Raw genomic sequence first — 18,847 nt, 5'->3', positions numbered from 1 at the left:
GTTACCACAGTATAGCAAGTACAGTTGCCACAGTATAGCAAATACAGTTACCACACTATAGCAAGTACAGTTAACCTAGTATAGCAAGTACAGTTAGCCTAGTATAGCAAGTATAGTTACCCCAGTATAGCAAGTACAGTCAGCCCAGTATAGCAAGTACAGTCAGCCCAGTATAGCAAGTACAGTCAGCCCAGTATAGCAAGTACAGTCAGCCCAGTATAGCAAGTATAGTTAGCCCAGTATAGCAAGTATAGTTAGCCCAGTATAGCAAGTATAGTTAGCCCAGAATAGCAAGTATAGTTAGCCCAGAATAGCAAGTATAGTTAGCCCAGAATAGCAAGTATAGTTAGCCCAGAATAGCAAGTATAGTTAGCCCAGAATAGCAAGTATAGTTAGCCCAGTATCGCCAGTACAGCTAGCCCAGTGTAGCCTCTCCTCTCCTCCCCCCGCGCGGCCGCCGCTCCTGTTACCTTACGAGCGGGCAGTCGCTTCCTTATGTTCCCCATAGCTCCTCTCCTCTTGCAGCACCTCGTATTACAGCAGCGCTTCCCGCGCGGCTGCTGTAAGGAAGGGTAGTAAATAGGGCAGCGGCTTCCTGTAGCGGCAATCGCCGTTACCATGGAAACGCTGCCCCGCCTCCTTCCCTCCTTACAGCAGTCGCACAGCAAGCGCTGCTGTAATACGAGATGCGAGAGGGGCTATGGGGAATATAAGGAAGAAAGCGGCCGCCCGCTCATAAGGTATCAGGAACGGCGGCCGCTGGGGGGAGAGGGAGAAAGGCCAGATCCGCCGCGGCCCCCCAGAAATCTGCCCACGGACCCCCAGGGGGCCGCGGCCCCCAGGTTGGGGACCTCTGCTGTAGGCAGCAGAATTCAGCACACTGCAGCTAGCGTGCCAAAAATATGAGGATCACGTTGTGCGGCGTGCTTATCGTGCCGCACCGAAAAACAGGTGGGCCATGGACCAGAATATAGGTGTGGTAACGGCCGGGTGGAGACAAATTTACATGAACCTAGCAATGGTGGGACATTAGATTATGACAGTGGTGGCGAACCTTTTGGAGGCTGAGTGCCCAAACTGCAACCCAAAAGTCACTTATCTATTGCAAAGTGGCAACCGCAATTTAAACTAAATACTGTACAAACGTTTTAACTCATACATGAACATTATGGAAAATCCAAGTTGAAAATAAACTGTGAAGATAAACAATTTTATCCATCCTACTCCTGAAAAATGTATTCATTTTTTTAGAACCTCCCAGTTTTATTTTCTGTTTTAAAAAGCTAAAAAAGTAGGTTTAATGCTATTGTCTCATATGATAAGGATTCAGCTTTTCCCATAGTCTCGCATTTAGCAATCATGTGACCCCCAACAAGACAAATTCAGCAATCATGAGGCCCCCAACAAATCATGAGGCCCCCAACAAGACAAATTCAGCAATCATGAGGCCCCCAACAAATCATGAGGCTCCCAACAAGACAAATTCAGCAGTCATGAGGCACATAAATAGACAGCATTTCACATAAATAGGCAGAATGCCCCCTTAATATGGTAGCCCCCCAAGTTAGGTAGTGAGTGACAGGGACCCCAGGTTAGCTAGTGAGTGACAGGCGCCTCCAGTTAGGTAGTGAGTGACAGGGACCCCGATAGTGAGTGACAGGGAGCCCCTTTAGGTAGTGAGTAAGTGCCAGGGAGCCCCTTCAGGCAGTGAGTGAGTGCCAGGGAGCCCCTTCAGGCAGTGAGTGAGTTGAGTGCCAGGGAGCCCCTTCAGGCAGTGAGTGAGTGCCAGGGAGCCCCTTCAGGCAGTGAGTGAGTGCCAGGGAGCCCCTTTAGGCAGTGAGTGAGTGCCAGGGAGCCCCTTTAAGCAGTGATGGAGTGCCAGGGAGCCCCTTCAGGCAGTGATGGAGTGCCAGGGAGGCCCTTCAGGCAGTGAGTGAGTTGAGTGCCAGGGAGCCCCTTCAGGCAGTGAGTGAGTGCCAGGGAGCCCCTTCAGGCAGTGAGTGAGTGCCAGGGAGCCCCTTCAGGCAGTGAGTGAGTGCCAGGGAGCCCCTTTAAGCAGTGAGTGAGTGCCAGGGAGCCCCTTCAGGCAGTGATGGAGTGCCAGGGAGCCCCTTCAGGCAGTGATGGAGTGCCAGGGAGCCCCTTCAGGCAGTGATGGAGTGCCAGGGAGACCCTTTAGGGAGTGAGTGAGTGCCAGGGAGCCCCTTTAGGGAGTGAGTGAGTGCCAGGGAGCCCCTTTAGGGAGTGAGTGAGTGCCAGGGAGCCCCTTTAGGGAGTGAGTGCCAGGGAGCCCCTTTAGGGAGTGAGTGAGTGCCAGGGGGAGCCCCTTTAGGGAGTGAGTGAGTGCCAGGGAGCCCCTTTAGGGAGTGAGTGAGTGCCAGGGAGCCCCTTTAGGGAGTGAGTGAGTGCCAGGGAGGCCCCGCCGCCACCGCCGCTCCCCCCACCCCCCTTACCTCGTAGCAGACCTCAGGATCAACGGCGACCCGACCAGTAAGAAGCGGCACTGGACGCACTCGCTCGATATGCGGAAGTGATGTCACTTCCGCATATCAGTACGGGCGCTGCGTCCTAGCGCCCGCACGATTGGTCGCCGGCTCGCCGCCTGATCCTGAGGTCTGAGTGACGCGGCGGCAGGGAGCCCCTTTAGGGAGTGAGTGAGTGCCAGGGAGCCCCTTTAGGGAGTGAGTGAGTGCCAGGGAGCCCCTTTAGGGAGTGAGTGAGTGCCAGGGGGAGCCCCTTTAGGGAGTGAGTGAGTGCCAGGGAGCCCCTTTAGGGAGTGAGTGCCAGGGGGAGCCCCTTTAGGGAGTGAGTGAGTGCTAGGGAGCCCCTTTAGGAAGTGAGTGAGTGCCAGGGAGCCCCTTTAGGGAGTGAGTGAGTGCCAGGGGGAGCCCCTTTAGGGAGTGAGTGCCAGGGAGCCCCTTTAGGGAGTGAGTGAGTGCCAGGGAGGCCCTTTAGGAAGTGAGTGAGTGCCAGGGAGCCCCTTTAGGGAGTGAGTGAGTGCCAGGGAGCCCCTTTAGGGAGTGAGTGCCAGGGAGCCCCTTTAGGGAGTGAGTGAGTGCCAGGGAGCCCCTTTAGGAAGTGAGTGAGTGCCAGGGAGCCCCTTTAGGGAGTGAGTGAGTGCCAGGAGGAGCCCCTTTAGGGAGTGAGTGAGTGCCAGGGGGAGCCCCTTTAGTGCCAGGGGGAGCCCCTTTAGGGAGTGAGTGAGTGCCAGGGAGCCCCTTTAGGAAGTGAGTGAGTGCCAGGGAGCCCCTTTAGGGAGTGAGTGAGTGCCAGGGAGCCCCTTTAGGGAGTGAGTGAGTGCCAGGGAGCCCCTTTAGGGAGTGAGTGAGTGCCAGGGAGCCCCTTTAGGGAGTGAGTGAGTGCCAGGGAGCCCCTTGAGTGAGTGAGTGCCAGGGGGAGCCCCTTTAGGGAGTGATTGAGTGCCAGGGAGCCCCTTTAGGGAGTGAGTGAGTGCCAGGGAGAGCCCCTTTAGGGAGTGAGAGCCAGGGAGCCCCTTTAGGGAGTGAGTGAGTGCCAGGGAGGCCCTTTAGGAAGTGAGTGAGTGCCAGGGAGCCCCTTTAGGGAGCGAGTGAGTGCCAGGGAGCCCCTTTAGGAAGTGAGTGCCAGGGAGCCCCTTTAGGGAGTTAGTGAGTGCCAGGCGGAGCCCCTTTAGGGAGTGAGTGAGTGCCAGGGGGAGCCCCTTTAGGGTGTGAGTGCCAGGGGGAGCCCCTTTAGGGAGTGAGTGAGTGCCAGGGAGCCCCTTTAGGGAGTGAGTGAGTGCCAGGGGGAGCCCCTTTAGGGAGTGAGTGCCAGGGAGCCCCTTTAGGGAGTGAGTGACAGGGAGCCCCTTTAGGGAGTGAGTGAGTGAGTGAGTGAGTGCCAGGGGGAGCCCCTTTAGGGAGTGAGTGCCAGGGAGCCCCTTTAGGGAGTGAGTGAGTGCCAGGGAGCCCCTTTAGGGAGTGAGTGAGTGCCAGGGAGCCCCTTTAGGGAGTGAGTGAGTGCCAGGGAGCCCCTTTAGGGAGTGAGTGAGTGCCAGGGGGAGCCCCTTTAGGGAGTGAGTGAGTGCCAGGGAGCCCCTTTAGGGAGTGAGTGAGTGCCAGGGAGCCCCTTTAGGGAGTGAGTGAGTGCCAGGGAGGCCCCGCCGCCGCTCCCCCCACCCCCCTTACCTCGTAGCAGACCTCAGGATCAACGGCGACCCGACCAGTAAGAGCGGGCCCTGGACGCACCCGCTCGATATGCGGAAGTGATGTCACTTCCGCATATCAGTGCGGGCGCTGCGTCCTAGCGCCCGCACGATTGGTCGCCGGCTCGCCCCCTGATCCTGAGGTCTGAGTGACGCGGCGGCGGCTGGAGGGAGCCGCTGCTAGAGGGGGCGGCCGGGCGGAGATCCGTGGCACCCCAGGACTATCTATTGTATAATGTATAAAGGTATTTAAGTCTTTATGAAAGAGCTCATTCTTTTAATTTTTTTAAATTGGTGGCTTAACATTTGAGCTCATATATATATATATATATATATATATATATATATATATATATACATGCCAAGTTACATTTTTTTTTCCTTATGCCTGGCCTGGTGTTGTTCTCACACTCTGATTTATCTAAAACCACATCAAACCATTCAGTTAAATACTAAAGGTTATACAGTACATCTAGCGATTTTGTCAGCCGATCGACCAAGAGACAGATCTCTCTTTGATCGAATCTGCATGAAATATTTTCCAGCATATCCAAGCGATGCATGCTAACAATTTCAGACCGAAATTGGAACGCTTCGTCGATCAGGCATGCTCCTGGGGCACTGATTTTCATCCGATTTGATAATTATTGAATCGAATGGTCAATCGACCACCAAGTCAAGTAATCTATGAGCTCCTTTACTGAACAGATTGGTTGCCTAATATGGACACACATCTAGAATTTGATCTATAATCTAGAAAGTACATGGCCTAAGTGTGCAAAAACTCCTTACCTGGGCTAGGGCACATTTACTGCAGAAGTGTGATTTTAGACACATTCATGTGTTTCTGTTTTCCAGGTTACTATAATAGGATATACTTTAGGAATACCAGATGTAATTATGGGTATCACCTTCCTGGCAGCTGGGACCAGTGTACCAGACTGTATGGCCAGCTTGATCGTGGCAAGACAAGGTTTGTGTGACACATTGATGTGAAATTTTCCCCCAGCTGCGTGCATTTGCTACTTGTTCTAATGAACCATTTTTTTTTCTTTCAGGGATGGGAGATATGGCTGTATCAAACTCAATTGGGAGCAATGTCTTTGACATTCTTATCGGTCTTGGACTTCCTTGGGCTTTGCAAACTCTTGCAGTGGACTATGGCTCATATGTAAGTTTCTTCCAACATCCAGTCATCATGTTAAAGTGGATATATAGTCTTTCAGTCACAATCACATTCCCTCCTCCAGTCATAGCAGCTAGTAGTGGGAGCAGCCATCTTGTAAAATATCAAGATCATGAGAAAATGGTCAATGGAATGCAAATAATTTTGGTTTGCATGCAAATTGTTTGCAGCTTTGCATAGGACCAGTCAAATCTGACAGGAATCCTATATGATTGGCCCGTGACCAAGCTGCATTCATATTGCATGCCTGCCAGAATTATCTGCATGTAATTTAACTTTTTTAAAGGACTACTGAAGGGAGAGGTATGTGGAGGCTGCCATATTTATTTACTTCTAAACAATACAAGTTTCCCGGTAGCCCTGCTGATCTCTTTTGCTACAGTAGTATCTGAATAACACCAGAAACAAGCATGTAGCTAATCTTATCAGATCTGCCAATAATGTCAGAAACACTAGAGCTGCTTATGCTTGTTCAGAGTCCATGTCTAAAAGTATTATGCTGGGCATACACGGCTCGATTTTGCTGCTCGATTCCACGCCCAATCTTTTTCAGCTCCCAATTCTGCAGGCAATTCTCTTATCTTCCGCCCATTTTTCTTATCTTTTCCCATTGTCCTCCATGCAGAATCGAGCACGGAAACAATCGGGCGGGAGATCGGACATGTAGGAAATTATCTATCGAGCCATCTAAATGGCTGAAAATCGAGATGTGTATTCCCAGCATTAGAGGCATTGTATTGTATTGTAAAAATGAAGCACTTTTTATTACATTATTTTCACTGAAGTTCCTCTTTAAGCATACGTCAGCAGTTCCATATTGTTCCATATTGTTGTTCTGGCAGGGTTGGTTTTGTGAAGATACGAATATGTGAGGCTATGTCAGAAGGCAGGCGGGGGCAGCTTATAGTAGCGTATTGCTGAGTTACAGATAGCGCTCCAGAGAAGGTCAGCTGTGAGATCCAGCGCACACATTTGTGAGTTCCAGCAGAGAAAATTCCTTGGCTAGTCTTCATTCCCCTCAGGCCACGTTTGGCTGGAGAAAGCTTGGTCTCCTATGTGGAGGATACGGCGTGTGCATTGTGCACTTATGTCACTGCAGAAACCGTAACATATAAGGAAGCCACTCCTCATGGCAATTGCATGAAAAAATGCCTTAAAACTTATACTTTATGAAAATACACATACCTATATAATAATATATAATAACATTAAAGAAAGAAATCAGACACGTGGAGGCGTTTAAAGGCCGCGGCCCTTCTTTATTGGGGGTTTAACCAAACTTTAAACTTTAATTGCAACGTTATCTTAAAATAAACTGCAACCTTTATTAAGATTCACCTGTTGCTTACTTTATACCAACATGAATTATTGCCCTGTCAGTAGACCCAGGCAATATAACCGTTGCCCATAGCAACACACCAAAATGCCCGCCCCTCAGAGTGGGAAGCACTACCCCACCCGGCAGGCTACGCCTGGCACCCCCCCCCCCCCCCCCAGCCAACTGATACAGTGACCCAGGTACCTCAGCTTTTATACTGTCCAAAGCTGCATTCTCATTGGTTCAGCTGGTGACCCAGCACCCAGACCAGAGCCAATCACCTCCCTTGCTCACAGTCCATCCTCTGATAAGCAATGTCAAAGCAGCATCCTCAGCAACAGATTGTTCTGGAAGCTGAGATGTATCTCCTCACAGCACCGCACCTGTAACAATAAAGAAAGACACAGCCAGAACCCATAGACCTGAATACATTTTCTTATCAGCCATTTCCCAGCAATTGCCATGAGTCCGTCACCCAAATTGTGTTCCTCCCTAACCATTACACTGCTAGGGATTTTATCATATAGTGCACTTTATAAAACACGTCATACAGAAAGCATTATATAGAAGGTATAAACACACTGCATATGCCCTACTACAAGTCATACCAGCACTTTTCAAAACTTTTGGCAATAATTTATTGGCAGATGTTTTTCTTAACAATCACAGCAGCCGAGCTTGGAGACAGATAAAATGTCTTCTGATCTGAATGGAAATGTGTGACTCTACCATACTGTACAGCCAGAGCAGCGAAACTGCTATTCCCTGCTTTTGTTTCTGCAGCATCTGCTGTCAGCTTTCTGCTCACTACATAAGGTCCGGTTCACATTAGCGTTTTTTCCCGGAACGTAACCGGAACGTATACTGTACAAACGGAACGGATGTGAAAGGATCCAATGTTAACCTATAGATCCATTCACATGTGTCTGTTGGTAGAGATACGTTCCGGTCCCCGGACCTAAAAATTGCTGCAGGCTCTAATTTTCCGGACCGTTCTGCTTAGCGGAACGGATCCGGACAAAAATGCTGCAGCATTGGGGCAATGGGAAACGGATGTTTCTTCACATTAGTGACGAAACGGACCGTTCCACGGGGGATGGGGGCATGGGCCGACGCGAATCTAGCGACGGGAGGGTGAGGGGAGGGTGCAGCAGGCGGGCAGGTGGGTGAGGGAGGGTTTATACATACCTAATCTCCCATAGCAGCCGGCGGTAGAGGCTTCCGTCTTCCGATTCATGTGACTACATGAGGCGTCATGTGACTAGTCACATGACTAGTCACATGACGCGCTGTGTAGTCACAGCGGAAGAAGAAGAAGCCTCTATCGCTGGCTGCTACGAAAATTAGGTATGTACTGCTGAGTGAAAACGGATCCGATCAATCATTGATCAGATTGATTAATAGTTTTCACTATGTGAACCGGGCCACGGACTGAGCCATCCAGATCCGGTGAAGCGGACACTGGATTCGCTCAGGATCCTTTTGGCTCAGAAAACAGATGTGAACTTGGCATAAGGATTGAGCATTGGCATGATACTGATTTATGGGCTGGCTAGCATGTAGGTGACACACTCTAGTGTAAATACTGGACTAGATTAAGGGGGATTATTAGTTTAGTGCTTAAAGGGTTCATATGAAAGGTCAGGAATAGAGCTATGGTTTCTCCAATATAAGGTTTAAGGTAAACCTTAAAGGAATACTATCGATTCACATATTTTTTTCAATTGACACAGAAATTGTTTGGGAAGTGCTGCTAAGTACTGGTGTATACATTTTAGTAGCAACTTCTTTGTTTACTGTTAGCAAAATACTTTCAATCTTTACTGACGCCAAAACTGACTGCTGACTGAGCCATGAGGAGAGGGGAAATTCCCCTCACACTTGATCAGTTAACTCTGTGTAGCTCTGTGTGTGACAGAGAGAGAGATAGATCCCAACAGCTGCAGCTCCTGTGTCCTGTGTTTCTGACTGAAGTGTCTGAAGAGAGCTGAGGAAATGTAACACAGCTTTTCATATTGTTTTTGCTTTCAGAGTTTGATATGTTTGATATTTGCTTTCTGTAGTCTGATATGCAACTCTGGCTGTGCATTGAAGCAGACACCCCTTCTGCAAGTGATTTGTCCCAATATAGCTAAATCCTACCCTCAATAAATTACAGCTTTTGCCTCTGATATTTAACATGAAAAGTAGGAAAATGTTTAATGTTTACTTAGACATTATTTGCACACTGTCATTTTAGAACACTTGGGTATCGATAGTATTCCTTTAAGAAACATTCTTTAATTTGGTCTAATCTCTGTAATGTTCTACATACCTAAATCAGGGACATAACTAGAGCCCTGTTGGATCCCCAGAGACGCTGAGCTGGCCGGGCCCCCCCTCCCCTGCAAAACTCTTAATCCCACCCCCTCCACGGATCAAAAGTTTGGTGTGTGCCCGAACTCCCCTGGATTGGCAGGCATGTCATATATTAGCTTTCAGCAGTGCTACCGACATGTTCTCTTCACTCCTCTCTTCAGCCCCGATGTACAGTGTAACATCTTGCAGCTTCCGTCCCTGCATGATACCCAGGAGTTAGGGCCATTATCTGCTAGCTGCAATTGGCTTCAAAGAATGAATCGCAAGATTGCGGTGCTCATTTCCCACTAGCGCATGTTGATTTTTTCCCCGCACGCAATCCTCATCGCGATCACGCTCCATTCCCGATAGCTACAGCGCAAATGGCGGCAAGTGGAAATTGCTGCTTGCGCAATCGCAATTAGCATTGAACCGGTCCTAACACTGTACGGCGCAGCTGAAGAGAGGAGTGCAGAGGATGTGGCATCAGCTCTGCTGACAGGTAATGTATGACTCTTTTGTTTTGCTGCCATGTTCACACTTCATTTTACGACAGCTGGACATCTTTGGCCCCCTAGCCTCCCTGTGACCATATGGTGGTGGTGGACGGTGGGGAAGGGGAGGGGGGGTCCCAGTGGCTATTGTTACCCTCTGACATAGATCTTATTATTTTTACTTATTCACAGAGCGTTATTTCACCCTTGCTGGCCAGGACAGCCAAGCTACAGAATGAATGATGTCAGCAGACACAAGTGGTTGCATGTGGAGGTTAATGAATGCTAGGGAGAGTGTGTGTGTGTGGGGGGTGGGGGGGGATGATAGGGACAGTAAACACATTTAGAAAGGTCATATAGGGTTGGTGGGCAGGGGCCAGTCAGGGAGCACTGTGGTGGGCGTATAAAACAAGTCACTAAAAGTTTGGTGAGAGGAGGGGGTGGGGAGGTCAGTGCTTGTGTGTGTGTGGGGGGGGGGGGGGGGGAGGGGGCGCAGGGGAGGGTTTTAGTAATTGTTTAGGGCAGGAGGTCTGAAAGGGAGGGGTTCAGTAAATGCTAAATAAGAGTGAAAGCTTCCTGCCTATATCATTTGGGTAAGTATGGAACAATGGGAGGAGTTTGGACAGCTGTTCACACCAGCCTGGCTGCATCTGAGATTCACAGTGGAAGTCAGCACTGCAAAACCAGCCAGTTAGGTAAAAAAAATAGCGCAGCCTACCGCTAGGGTAATGAAAGTCTATGGAGGAGTTCACATTGCCTGCGGTGCGTTGTCCTGCGCCGTAAGTACTCTATCTAACGCAAGCCCATAACTAGGTTACCGTCCTTCAAGTCATGTAAGTCTATGGCGGCCCACATGTTTTTAAACAGACCGCCACAGTTTTACACGTTGCGCATGAAGCTTATTTTAGCAATACGCTCAATGCAAATCATTGATTCGCCAACAGGAAGTGAGCGTCACCTCCTGTTGGCCTGCTGCCAGATGGAGATTACTGTGTACTAACACGGTAATCCCTGAAGACCTGTTTTTGGCGGTGCGGTCCACGGACCGCACTGCTACTGCCAATCCGCAGTGTGAAACCGGCTTCACATGCAATGCACAAAGCTCTGTGTGTAGCAATATTAATATGACCCTGAACTAGGGCTTTACTGAAAAGTCTTTGTTGTGAGCACTGCACAATCTCTCACTCACCTCCCCCTACTGGGTCCTTAGTATAGTGGGATGAGGTCACAGACCTTCCATAAATTCTGTTTATTCTCTCCACAATGGAACCCCTCTATCACAGTCCCCATTCCTGTTGTGCTGAGGTGCTGGTGGTTTGCACCTTTCAGCATGTTGGCTTTGGCGGCAGATATGACTATTCATGTGGGATGACACAGCTAGAGATGCACAGCGAGGTCTCATGTTGTGCTGTGTGCTGTGATTGGCAGAGCTGCACAATGCTGCGTACACAGAGGAGCGGCGGGTGGCCATTGCCTGGGACACGGCCTACATATGCAAATACAGCCGTGGAGATTGTATCGCACAGTCACACTGTTTCCTTGTGAACCTGTCAGCTTCATGCCGTTCTCTGCTATGGAACATGAAGTTATGTGCATGACATTATTTCCTGGATGAATTACATCACCAAAGAAAACTCCCCGTTAGATATGGCTATCAGTTTGCAAAGTTCAGCTGCGAGTGAAAGCTCTGCATATTTTCTTAAGGATCTCTGGAAAGCTCAACTCCAGGGAGATGTTTAAAAAAAAAAAAAGTAATCCAGTCGTAAATTTACTGGAAGAGAAAAAAAACAGCAAGATTCATTTTAAAGAGGAATTAAAGTTTCCAAATCAGGTTGATCCACAGAACGTCAGTCCCCTATCAAAACACGCTACAATTGGAAAAAAAAATATTTTTATGCTTCCAGGACCCATAGTTCGAAAAGAAAAGGAGTCGCAGACGCAGGCCGTTTTTAACCAAAGGCATTGCAGGCCATCGTCTGGAGCGCCATTGGTCCTGGGGGAGGGGGCGTCACTGTAGTGCCTGCTAAGAGTAATCGCCCATGTATGCATACTTAGAAACTGATAGAAAATAATTTGCATCCAGCATTGTATTCGGCATCAACATGCCACACAAATAGAAAAGACAACCACACTGTCTGCAAAAAGACAACCATATCCACACATTAGCAATGGGGTAGCAAATTGGGGGGTGAGGCAGGGGGGGTTTAGGGTGTGTTTCAAAACATATATATATATATATATATATATATATATATAGATAGATAGATAGATAGATAGATAGATAGATAGATAGATAGATAGATAGATAGATAGATAGATAGATATAGATATAGATATAGATATAGATATAGATATAGATATATATATAGTTTACAAACTTTCTGTGATGATTGTGTAAATATTGTTTTCTGTTTCATTCAAATCAAAAAATATATCCACGTGTGGAAAGTGAATCTAGGGAGTGGCCCTTTTTGTGTTACTTTTGTAAAGTATTTTATCTTGGCATATTGAGGCTGTGTTTAAATAACTTCCACATACATCTAATTAACATTCAAATAAAAACATGATGAATGGAATAATAAAATCTACTTGTTTGCAAAATGTTTTAGTAATAAAGCCTAGCAGACACTTTCCTCTTGGCAGATAACAATTATTTCTCTGTGTAACTGGGACACGTTCTTGTAGACGGTTCAGGGAATATTTTCCGAGGCTTCATGTTTCATTCTTCTTGTAGTTTGTTATGTTGTCACCACCTAAATTATTCTGAGGCTCCAGCGCTCATCTTTTATTGCTTTTAGCTTTACTGATGATATATTTACTAGTTTACCTGACAGGCTATTTTACCTTTTACATTTTCACCTTTTAGCGCTCCTCCCATTTATTTGGCCATAACTTTATCACTGCTTATCACACCTAAATGATCTGTATCTATATCTTGTTTGTTTGGCCACAAATAAGTCTTTTTGTCTGCGATACTTGTTTTCAGTAATTATTGTTTTCTAGACATTTTATAGGGAAAAACAAGGAATACATCTTAAAAAATACACTATTTTTGCTATTCCATCCCCTATAGTTTTAAAATTAACAATGCTATTATATATAAAACCCACACATGTTACGCTTAAAGAGACTCTGAAGCCTCTTTAGAAATAAGTTTTTACCTTTTATTTAGTTTATGGTTCATTGCCAGACCTAAAATGCCGCTATCCCACGGCCGAACAAGGCTTTTATCACCCTCAAATCTTAGGGAAAAAATCCACGACTTTCAAAGTCATGGATTTTCCTGCTCAGGGAGGCAGAGCTTAGCGCTGTAGCTCTGCCTCCATTAGCGTCAATACACCGCGGATCTCCACCTCTCTCCCACCCCTCTCTGTGAAAGAAGACTGAGAGGGGTGGGGAGAGGCGGCGATCAGCGGGGATTGATGCGAGGAGAGGAAGAGCTATTGCAGAAAGCTCTGCCTCTACCAGGAAATGCTGCCCGTTTTCCCCCCTGGGGATTTGGGGGTGATAAAACCCTCGTTCGGCCGCGGGAAAGCATAGTTTTAGGTCTGGCAATGATCCTTAAACTAAATAAGAAGTAAAAATTGATTTTAACAATGGCTTCAGACTCTCTTTGAAGGTGTATTTTTTCTTTACCCTGTCAATAACTACAGGCCCTTATTTGCTAAAATAACAGTAATATAGTCCCAAAGTTAACTGTTTTTTGTTTTTTTTTAAACTGTCACTTCTTTGTGTGTGTTTCTGTTTGGTAACTAAGGGGGAGGGGTGCTCAGAAGGGGTTAAGAACTATAGTATTTTTTTTACCGGTATGTCCAGTTTGAGTTAACTGGTTAAAGAGCACGCAGTCAATCTAAGATACTAAACAGACATTTAGAAGGGCTAGAAATATACGTAAATATTAAAGGATCTCTATCTCTAAGTTTGCGGTGTTCATCATAAATCTAGCCTGTAGATGGCACTGTTATACTTGTTTAATGAATAAGATTATCTATACTGTTGTGTGTCATTGGGCCCTGTTCTGCCCTTGCTAGGAAAAGGGAGAGAGGACACTGATGATGTAGAGAGTTGGTGAATCCTGTACATAAACCTAGTTTCAGTTATCCTGCTTCTGACAGGTTATTGTACTTAAATTGTATCCCCAGCCACATAGATAGATAGATAGATAGATAGATAGATAGATAGATAGATAGATAGATAGATAGATAGATAGATGGATAGATAGATAGATGGATAGATATGGAAAACAGTATTTTTCCCATGGGGCCAGGCACAATTACAGTAGCTTGGAGTCCTCTGTTCTACTAGCATCAGGGGTGCTTTGCTAGTGTCAGGGGTACTCTGCTAGCATAAGGGGTGCTCTGCTTGCATAGGGGGAGCACTGCTAGTGTTAGTGAAGCTCTTCAAGTACCAGGAGTGCTCTACTAGTATTAGGGGTGCTCTGCCACTGTCAGGGGTGCTCTACTAGTATTAGGGGTGCTCTGCCAACGTCAGGGGTGCTCTACTAGTATTAGGGGTGCTCTGCCAACGTCAGGGGTGCTCTACTAGTATTAGGGGTGCTCTGCCAACGTCAGGGGTGCTCTGCTAGTGTCAAGAGTGCTCTGCTAGTATAAGGGGCACTCTGCTAGCATAAGGGGTTGCTCTGCTCTGTTAGCATCAGGTATACTCTGCCTGGATCGGGGTGCTCTGGGTTCCTCTGCCAGCATCAGGGGCACGCTACCAGCATCAGGGGTGCTCTGCTAGCATTAGGGGTGCTCTACCAGCATCAGGGGTCCTCTGCTAGCATCAGGGGTGTTCTGCCAGCATCAGGGGTCCTCTGCTAGCATCAGGGGTGTTCTGCCAGCATCAGGGGAGTTCTGCCAGCATCAGGGGTGCTCTTCCAGCATCAGGGGTCATCTGCTAGAATCAGGGGTGTTCTGCCACCATCAGGGGTGCTCTGCCAGCATCATGGGTGCTCTGCCAGCATCAGGGGTGCTCTGCTAGCATCAGGGGTGCTCTGCCAGCATCAGGGGTGCTCTGCCAGCATCAGGGGTGCTCTGCCAGCATCAGGGATGCTCTGCTAGCATCAGGGGTGCTCTGCTCTGCCTGTTGGTCAGTACACAGTAATTGTATACAGGAAATTAACTGCTGTTTCTGTGGATACTGTATATGTCAATTTTCAACACTGATGTATCTACATTATTTGTCATCAGATAATATCTAAGAGTAAGATGTAAAAATCGCGGAGCTTGTCATCACAGGCTCTGTCCTAACAAGGACAGATGGGGGGAGGGGGGGTGTTGCGGGGTTAATCACTCACCTGTCCTGATGGCCTCATTAAGTCATAGATGGTCATGACAGGCTCTGTCATTTTTTCTTTTCTTTGGTGATTCTTGTAAGGGCCAAGTATACCTAGGTGAGAAGTAGGGAGAGACCGGGAGCCCAATGGTGCAGTATGGTCAGATATAGGGAGGATACAACTATATAGATATATGCTCACAAAGGTGGGTTACAGTTCCTGCAACCACCATATAGGCCTGCAGGGAATTAACCGTCCCTGCTCGGTACTCCAGGTCCCGCTGGATACTGGATGGTCGCTCTCCTGTAGTACGATATACTATCCAGAAAAACTGCAAAGCTACTATCTCCAAAGGAGGTCTGACTGGTAATGGAGGATGGAGGCACCCAGTGTGTGTTCTATTTTAGTATTTTTAAATACAAATACAAAAATTATATAATAAAAAGAGAGGTAATTGCTTACCTCTCCAGAAGATAAAGACACCAGTTCAACTGGAAAAAAGTTTTTATTCAAAAAGCAATCTGACAACGCATATCACGAGTCATGGCCCGCTTCCTCAGGTCAATACAAAATGCCTTGATAACATGGGGATAGAGTGTAGGCTATTAGCAGGGTACTAGAGGCACCTACACTCTATCCCGTATGCTATCAAGGCATTTTGTATTGATCTGAGGAAGCGGGCCATGACATGTCTGATTGCTTTTTGAATAAAACTTTTTTTTCCAGTTGAACTGTTGTCTATATCTTCTGGAAAGGTAAGCAATTACCTCTCTTTATATTATATACTCTTTTATTTGTATTTAAAAATACTAAAATAGAACACACGTTTGGCGCCTCCATCCTACCCATTATCTGTCATTTTTAACTTACAGGTAGGTACTCTTTAACCGCAAGCAAAAAACATTTCTCCTATTGTAAATTTAAAATTGATTTTTTTCATAAACTACAAGGTCTTTCACAAAAAAAAATGTATTCCTTGTGTCCCCACTGTTCCCTTGAACATACATGGAAAATATGGGGATTATAACAGGGATTGGGGCTTTGCTATTAACTGCTAAAGTTGCACCATTAACTTCACTGCAATTTGCGGAAGTGTTTTGGTGAAAATTTGTGGTACCACCAGAAGTTTGAGGAACTTGTCACGAAACAGCCAGAAGCATTTTAACTCATCCCTAGTGCTTACTGTCCATCCCCAGCCAGGCCACTCTGAGATATGGTAACACGGTTTGGCATGCTCTCTGCATGGAAACATTGACTCATACCATTACCGATGTTCTGTATACAATGGGAAATGCTTCATCTCTACGGCTCTGGCATTTTAATTCCTAAACCCTTGACACCCAGGAAGAATGTGCTTTATTCTTACACAGTACAAAGGAGATAAATCTGTTTGTATTATGCCATTATTTTAGAGCTGTTTACATTGTTTCAACATATCGCTATGGTCCTGATTTATTAAGATTCTCCTGGACTAAAGAATATGTGTGAGTAATTCAGAAAACAATCAATTTGGTGGTTAAAGTGTACCCATGGTGATATGTGAAAGGATGAGAAAAACGTGTGTATGTACAATGCCAAATATATTGATAAATAGTCTGTGTTCCTTTTTTTTTAAACTTTTTCATCCTTGAAAGAGTTAACCATCAGGCATGCAAGTGACAGTTTCTCTCTTGTCAGGAACCTTGTCAGATTATAGTGTAACCCTAATTTATAGAGAATTGCAGCCATAAAGCTTTTTTCCTATAAAAAATAATTTCTGACTACAGGGATAGACAAAAAGGGTCAATAGTTCCATATACAGTATTTTAGCTTTGGGACACGTAATAGGCGGCCAATGAGACAATAAAACAATAAATCCACTATGTAAATGTTTAAACATAAAATAAAACCATGGCATATCTAAAAAAAAAGTCATTTATAGCAGTAGGAAGATAGATACAATTGTTTATCTCTTCAGTTAGTTTTCACCTCCAGCTCACTTTAAAGGAAATATCAGCCAAATAATGCCACCCCCGATCTACTTACTCAGGGTTTCCTCCAGCCCCTTGCAGCCGTCATGTCCCACGCCGCAGCGCCTGCGCAGTACACTCCGTACACCCTGGACTTGATTGATAGCAGTGCTCGGGCAGGCACAGTAGAGGAAGACCTCAAGGTCGGCCTCTGCACTGGCGGGAACCCCAGGCCGGTGGCTGGGAGCGGAGCTGCGACGTGGGACTAGAGGTGGCTCGAACCTCCGATTTTAGGTTCGTTGACAGTGACTGAGAGTCCAGCTGATCGAATTTGGTCTGTCCACAATGAAGCAACAACCTTATTATCTTCTAGGGTCAGGTGTGCCCCCCAACCCCAACACACTCATTTAGCCGGTCATTGCTTCATTGTGATACGCAAGCCCCTTCACCGCGGCAAGGTAACGATCACGAAGGGGAATTGACACATGTACATGCCTTTTGTTTTGTTGTTGCAGCTGCAGTGCAGCCAGACAAATTAGGCAGGCATGTACATGCTAGCAGCAGCCTTAAAAATTCAGGAATGCACTTGGAGTTCTTCCGCCACTTTGTGCTTATACCAAGGGTCTAGTAGTGTTGCCACCCAGTAATGGTCATTTCTCTTAAGTTTTTTTTATATGGAGGTCCCTCATCAGGCTGGACAGCATGAAAGACCCCATTTGCACAAAGTCGGATGCCACCGTACTAGCCATCTCGTCTTGCTCTTCCTCAGTAATGTCAGGTAAGTTCTCCTCCCCCCCCCCCCAGCAACGAACAATACCACGGGAAAGGTGAGCAGCACAAGCCCCCTGCAACGTCTGCTGCGGTTGTTCTTCCACCTCCTCCTCATAAAAAATACCTTCCTCACCTGACTCCTCTTCCCTAGATGACTCCTCCTCCCCCCTCCTCTGTGATGCCGCAGGTGTTGATGATGCCGCAGGTGATGTTTCCAAAAACTCTTCCTCCTCCTCCTGATCCACCACTCTACACACGGCACGCTCCAGGAAGAAAGCATATGGGATCAAGTCGCTGATGGCCCCTTCACTGCGACTCACCATGTTTGTCACTTCCTCAAACGGACACATGAGTCTGCAGGCATTACGCGTGACTGTCCAGTACTTCGACCATAACATCCCCAGCTCCCCAGAGCATGTCCTTTCACTGTAGTTGTACAGATAATGTTTGACGGCTTTCTCCTGTTGTAGCACGTGGTCAAACATCAGGAGCGTTGAATTCCAGCGAGTCGGGCTATCGCAAATCAAGCGCCTCACCGGCAAGTTGTTTCTCCACTGAATACCGGCCAAGCGCGCCATGGCCGTCTAGGACCACCTGAAATGCCCACACACCTTCCTGGACTGCTTCAGGACCTACTGTAAGCCTGGGTACTTGCACACAAATATTTGTATTATGAGATTGAGCACATGTGCCATGCCGGGTACATGTGTCATCTTTCCCAAACTCAAAGCCGAAATGAGGTTGCTTCCGTTGTCACACACCACGTTGCCGATCTCCAGTCGGTGCGGAGTCAGCCACTGATCCACCTGTTTGTTCAGAGCAGCTATGAGAGCTGCTCCAGTGTGACTCTGGGCTTTGAGGCAAGACATGTCCAAGATGGCGTGACACAGTCGTACCTGGCATGCAGCATAGGCCCTGGGGAGCTGGGGGTGTGTAGTTGGAGAGGATGTAGCAGGAGGAGTAGGAGGAGAAGGAGAGGAGGTGGCAGCAGGCCTGCCTGCAAGCCGCGGAGGTGTCACAACTAGGTCCACTACAAAGCCACGTACTCCCTGCTTGCCAGAGGTCACCAGGTTGACCCAATGTGCCGTATAAGTAATGTACCTGCCCTGACCGTTCTTGGCAGACCAGGAATCTGTGGTCAGATGGACCCTTGACCCAACACTGTGTGCCAGAGATGACACCACTAGCCTTTCTACCTCTCTGTACAGTTTGGGTATCGCCTTTTGAGAAAAGTAATTGCGGCCTGGTATTTTCCACTGCAGTGTCCCAATCGCAGCAAATTTTCGGAAGGCCTTAGAGTCCACCAGCCGGAATGGTAACAGCTGGCGTGATAACAGTTCCGCCAAGCCAGCTGT

General features: G+C 47.3%; 1 protein-coding gene across 1 annotated transcript in view; it reads left to right on the top strand.

The window, feature by feature from the left end:
• SLC24A3 (solute carrier family 24 member 3) overlaps window positions 1-18,847 on the top strand; it is a 513,374-nt gene that overhangs the window by 475,414 nt on the left and 19,113 nt on the right. The window contains exons 14-15 of the mRNA XM_068232219.1: window positions 5,021-5,135; window positions 5,221-5,333. Of these exons, the coding sequence (XP_068088320.1) occupies window positions 5,021-5,135; window positions 5,221-5,333 (228 nt within the window). The remainder of the gene's footprint in view (window positions 1-5,020; window positions 5,136-5,220; window positions 5,334-18,847) is intronic.

This window comes from Hyperolius riggenbachi, chromosome 4 (assembly GCF_040937935.1).
Source record: "Hyperolius riggenbachi isolate aHypRig1 chromosome 4, aHypRig1.pri, whole genome shotgun sequence".
Lineage (NCBI taxonomy): Eukaryota > Metazoa > Chordata > Amphibia > Anura > Hyperoliidae > Hyperolius > Hyperolius riggenbachi.
This window is presented reverse-complemented; position numbering and strand designations above follow the sequence as displayed.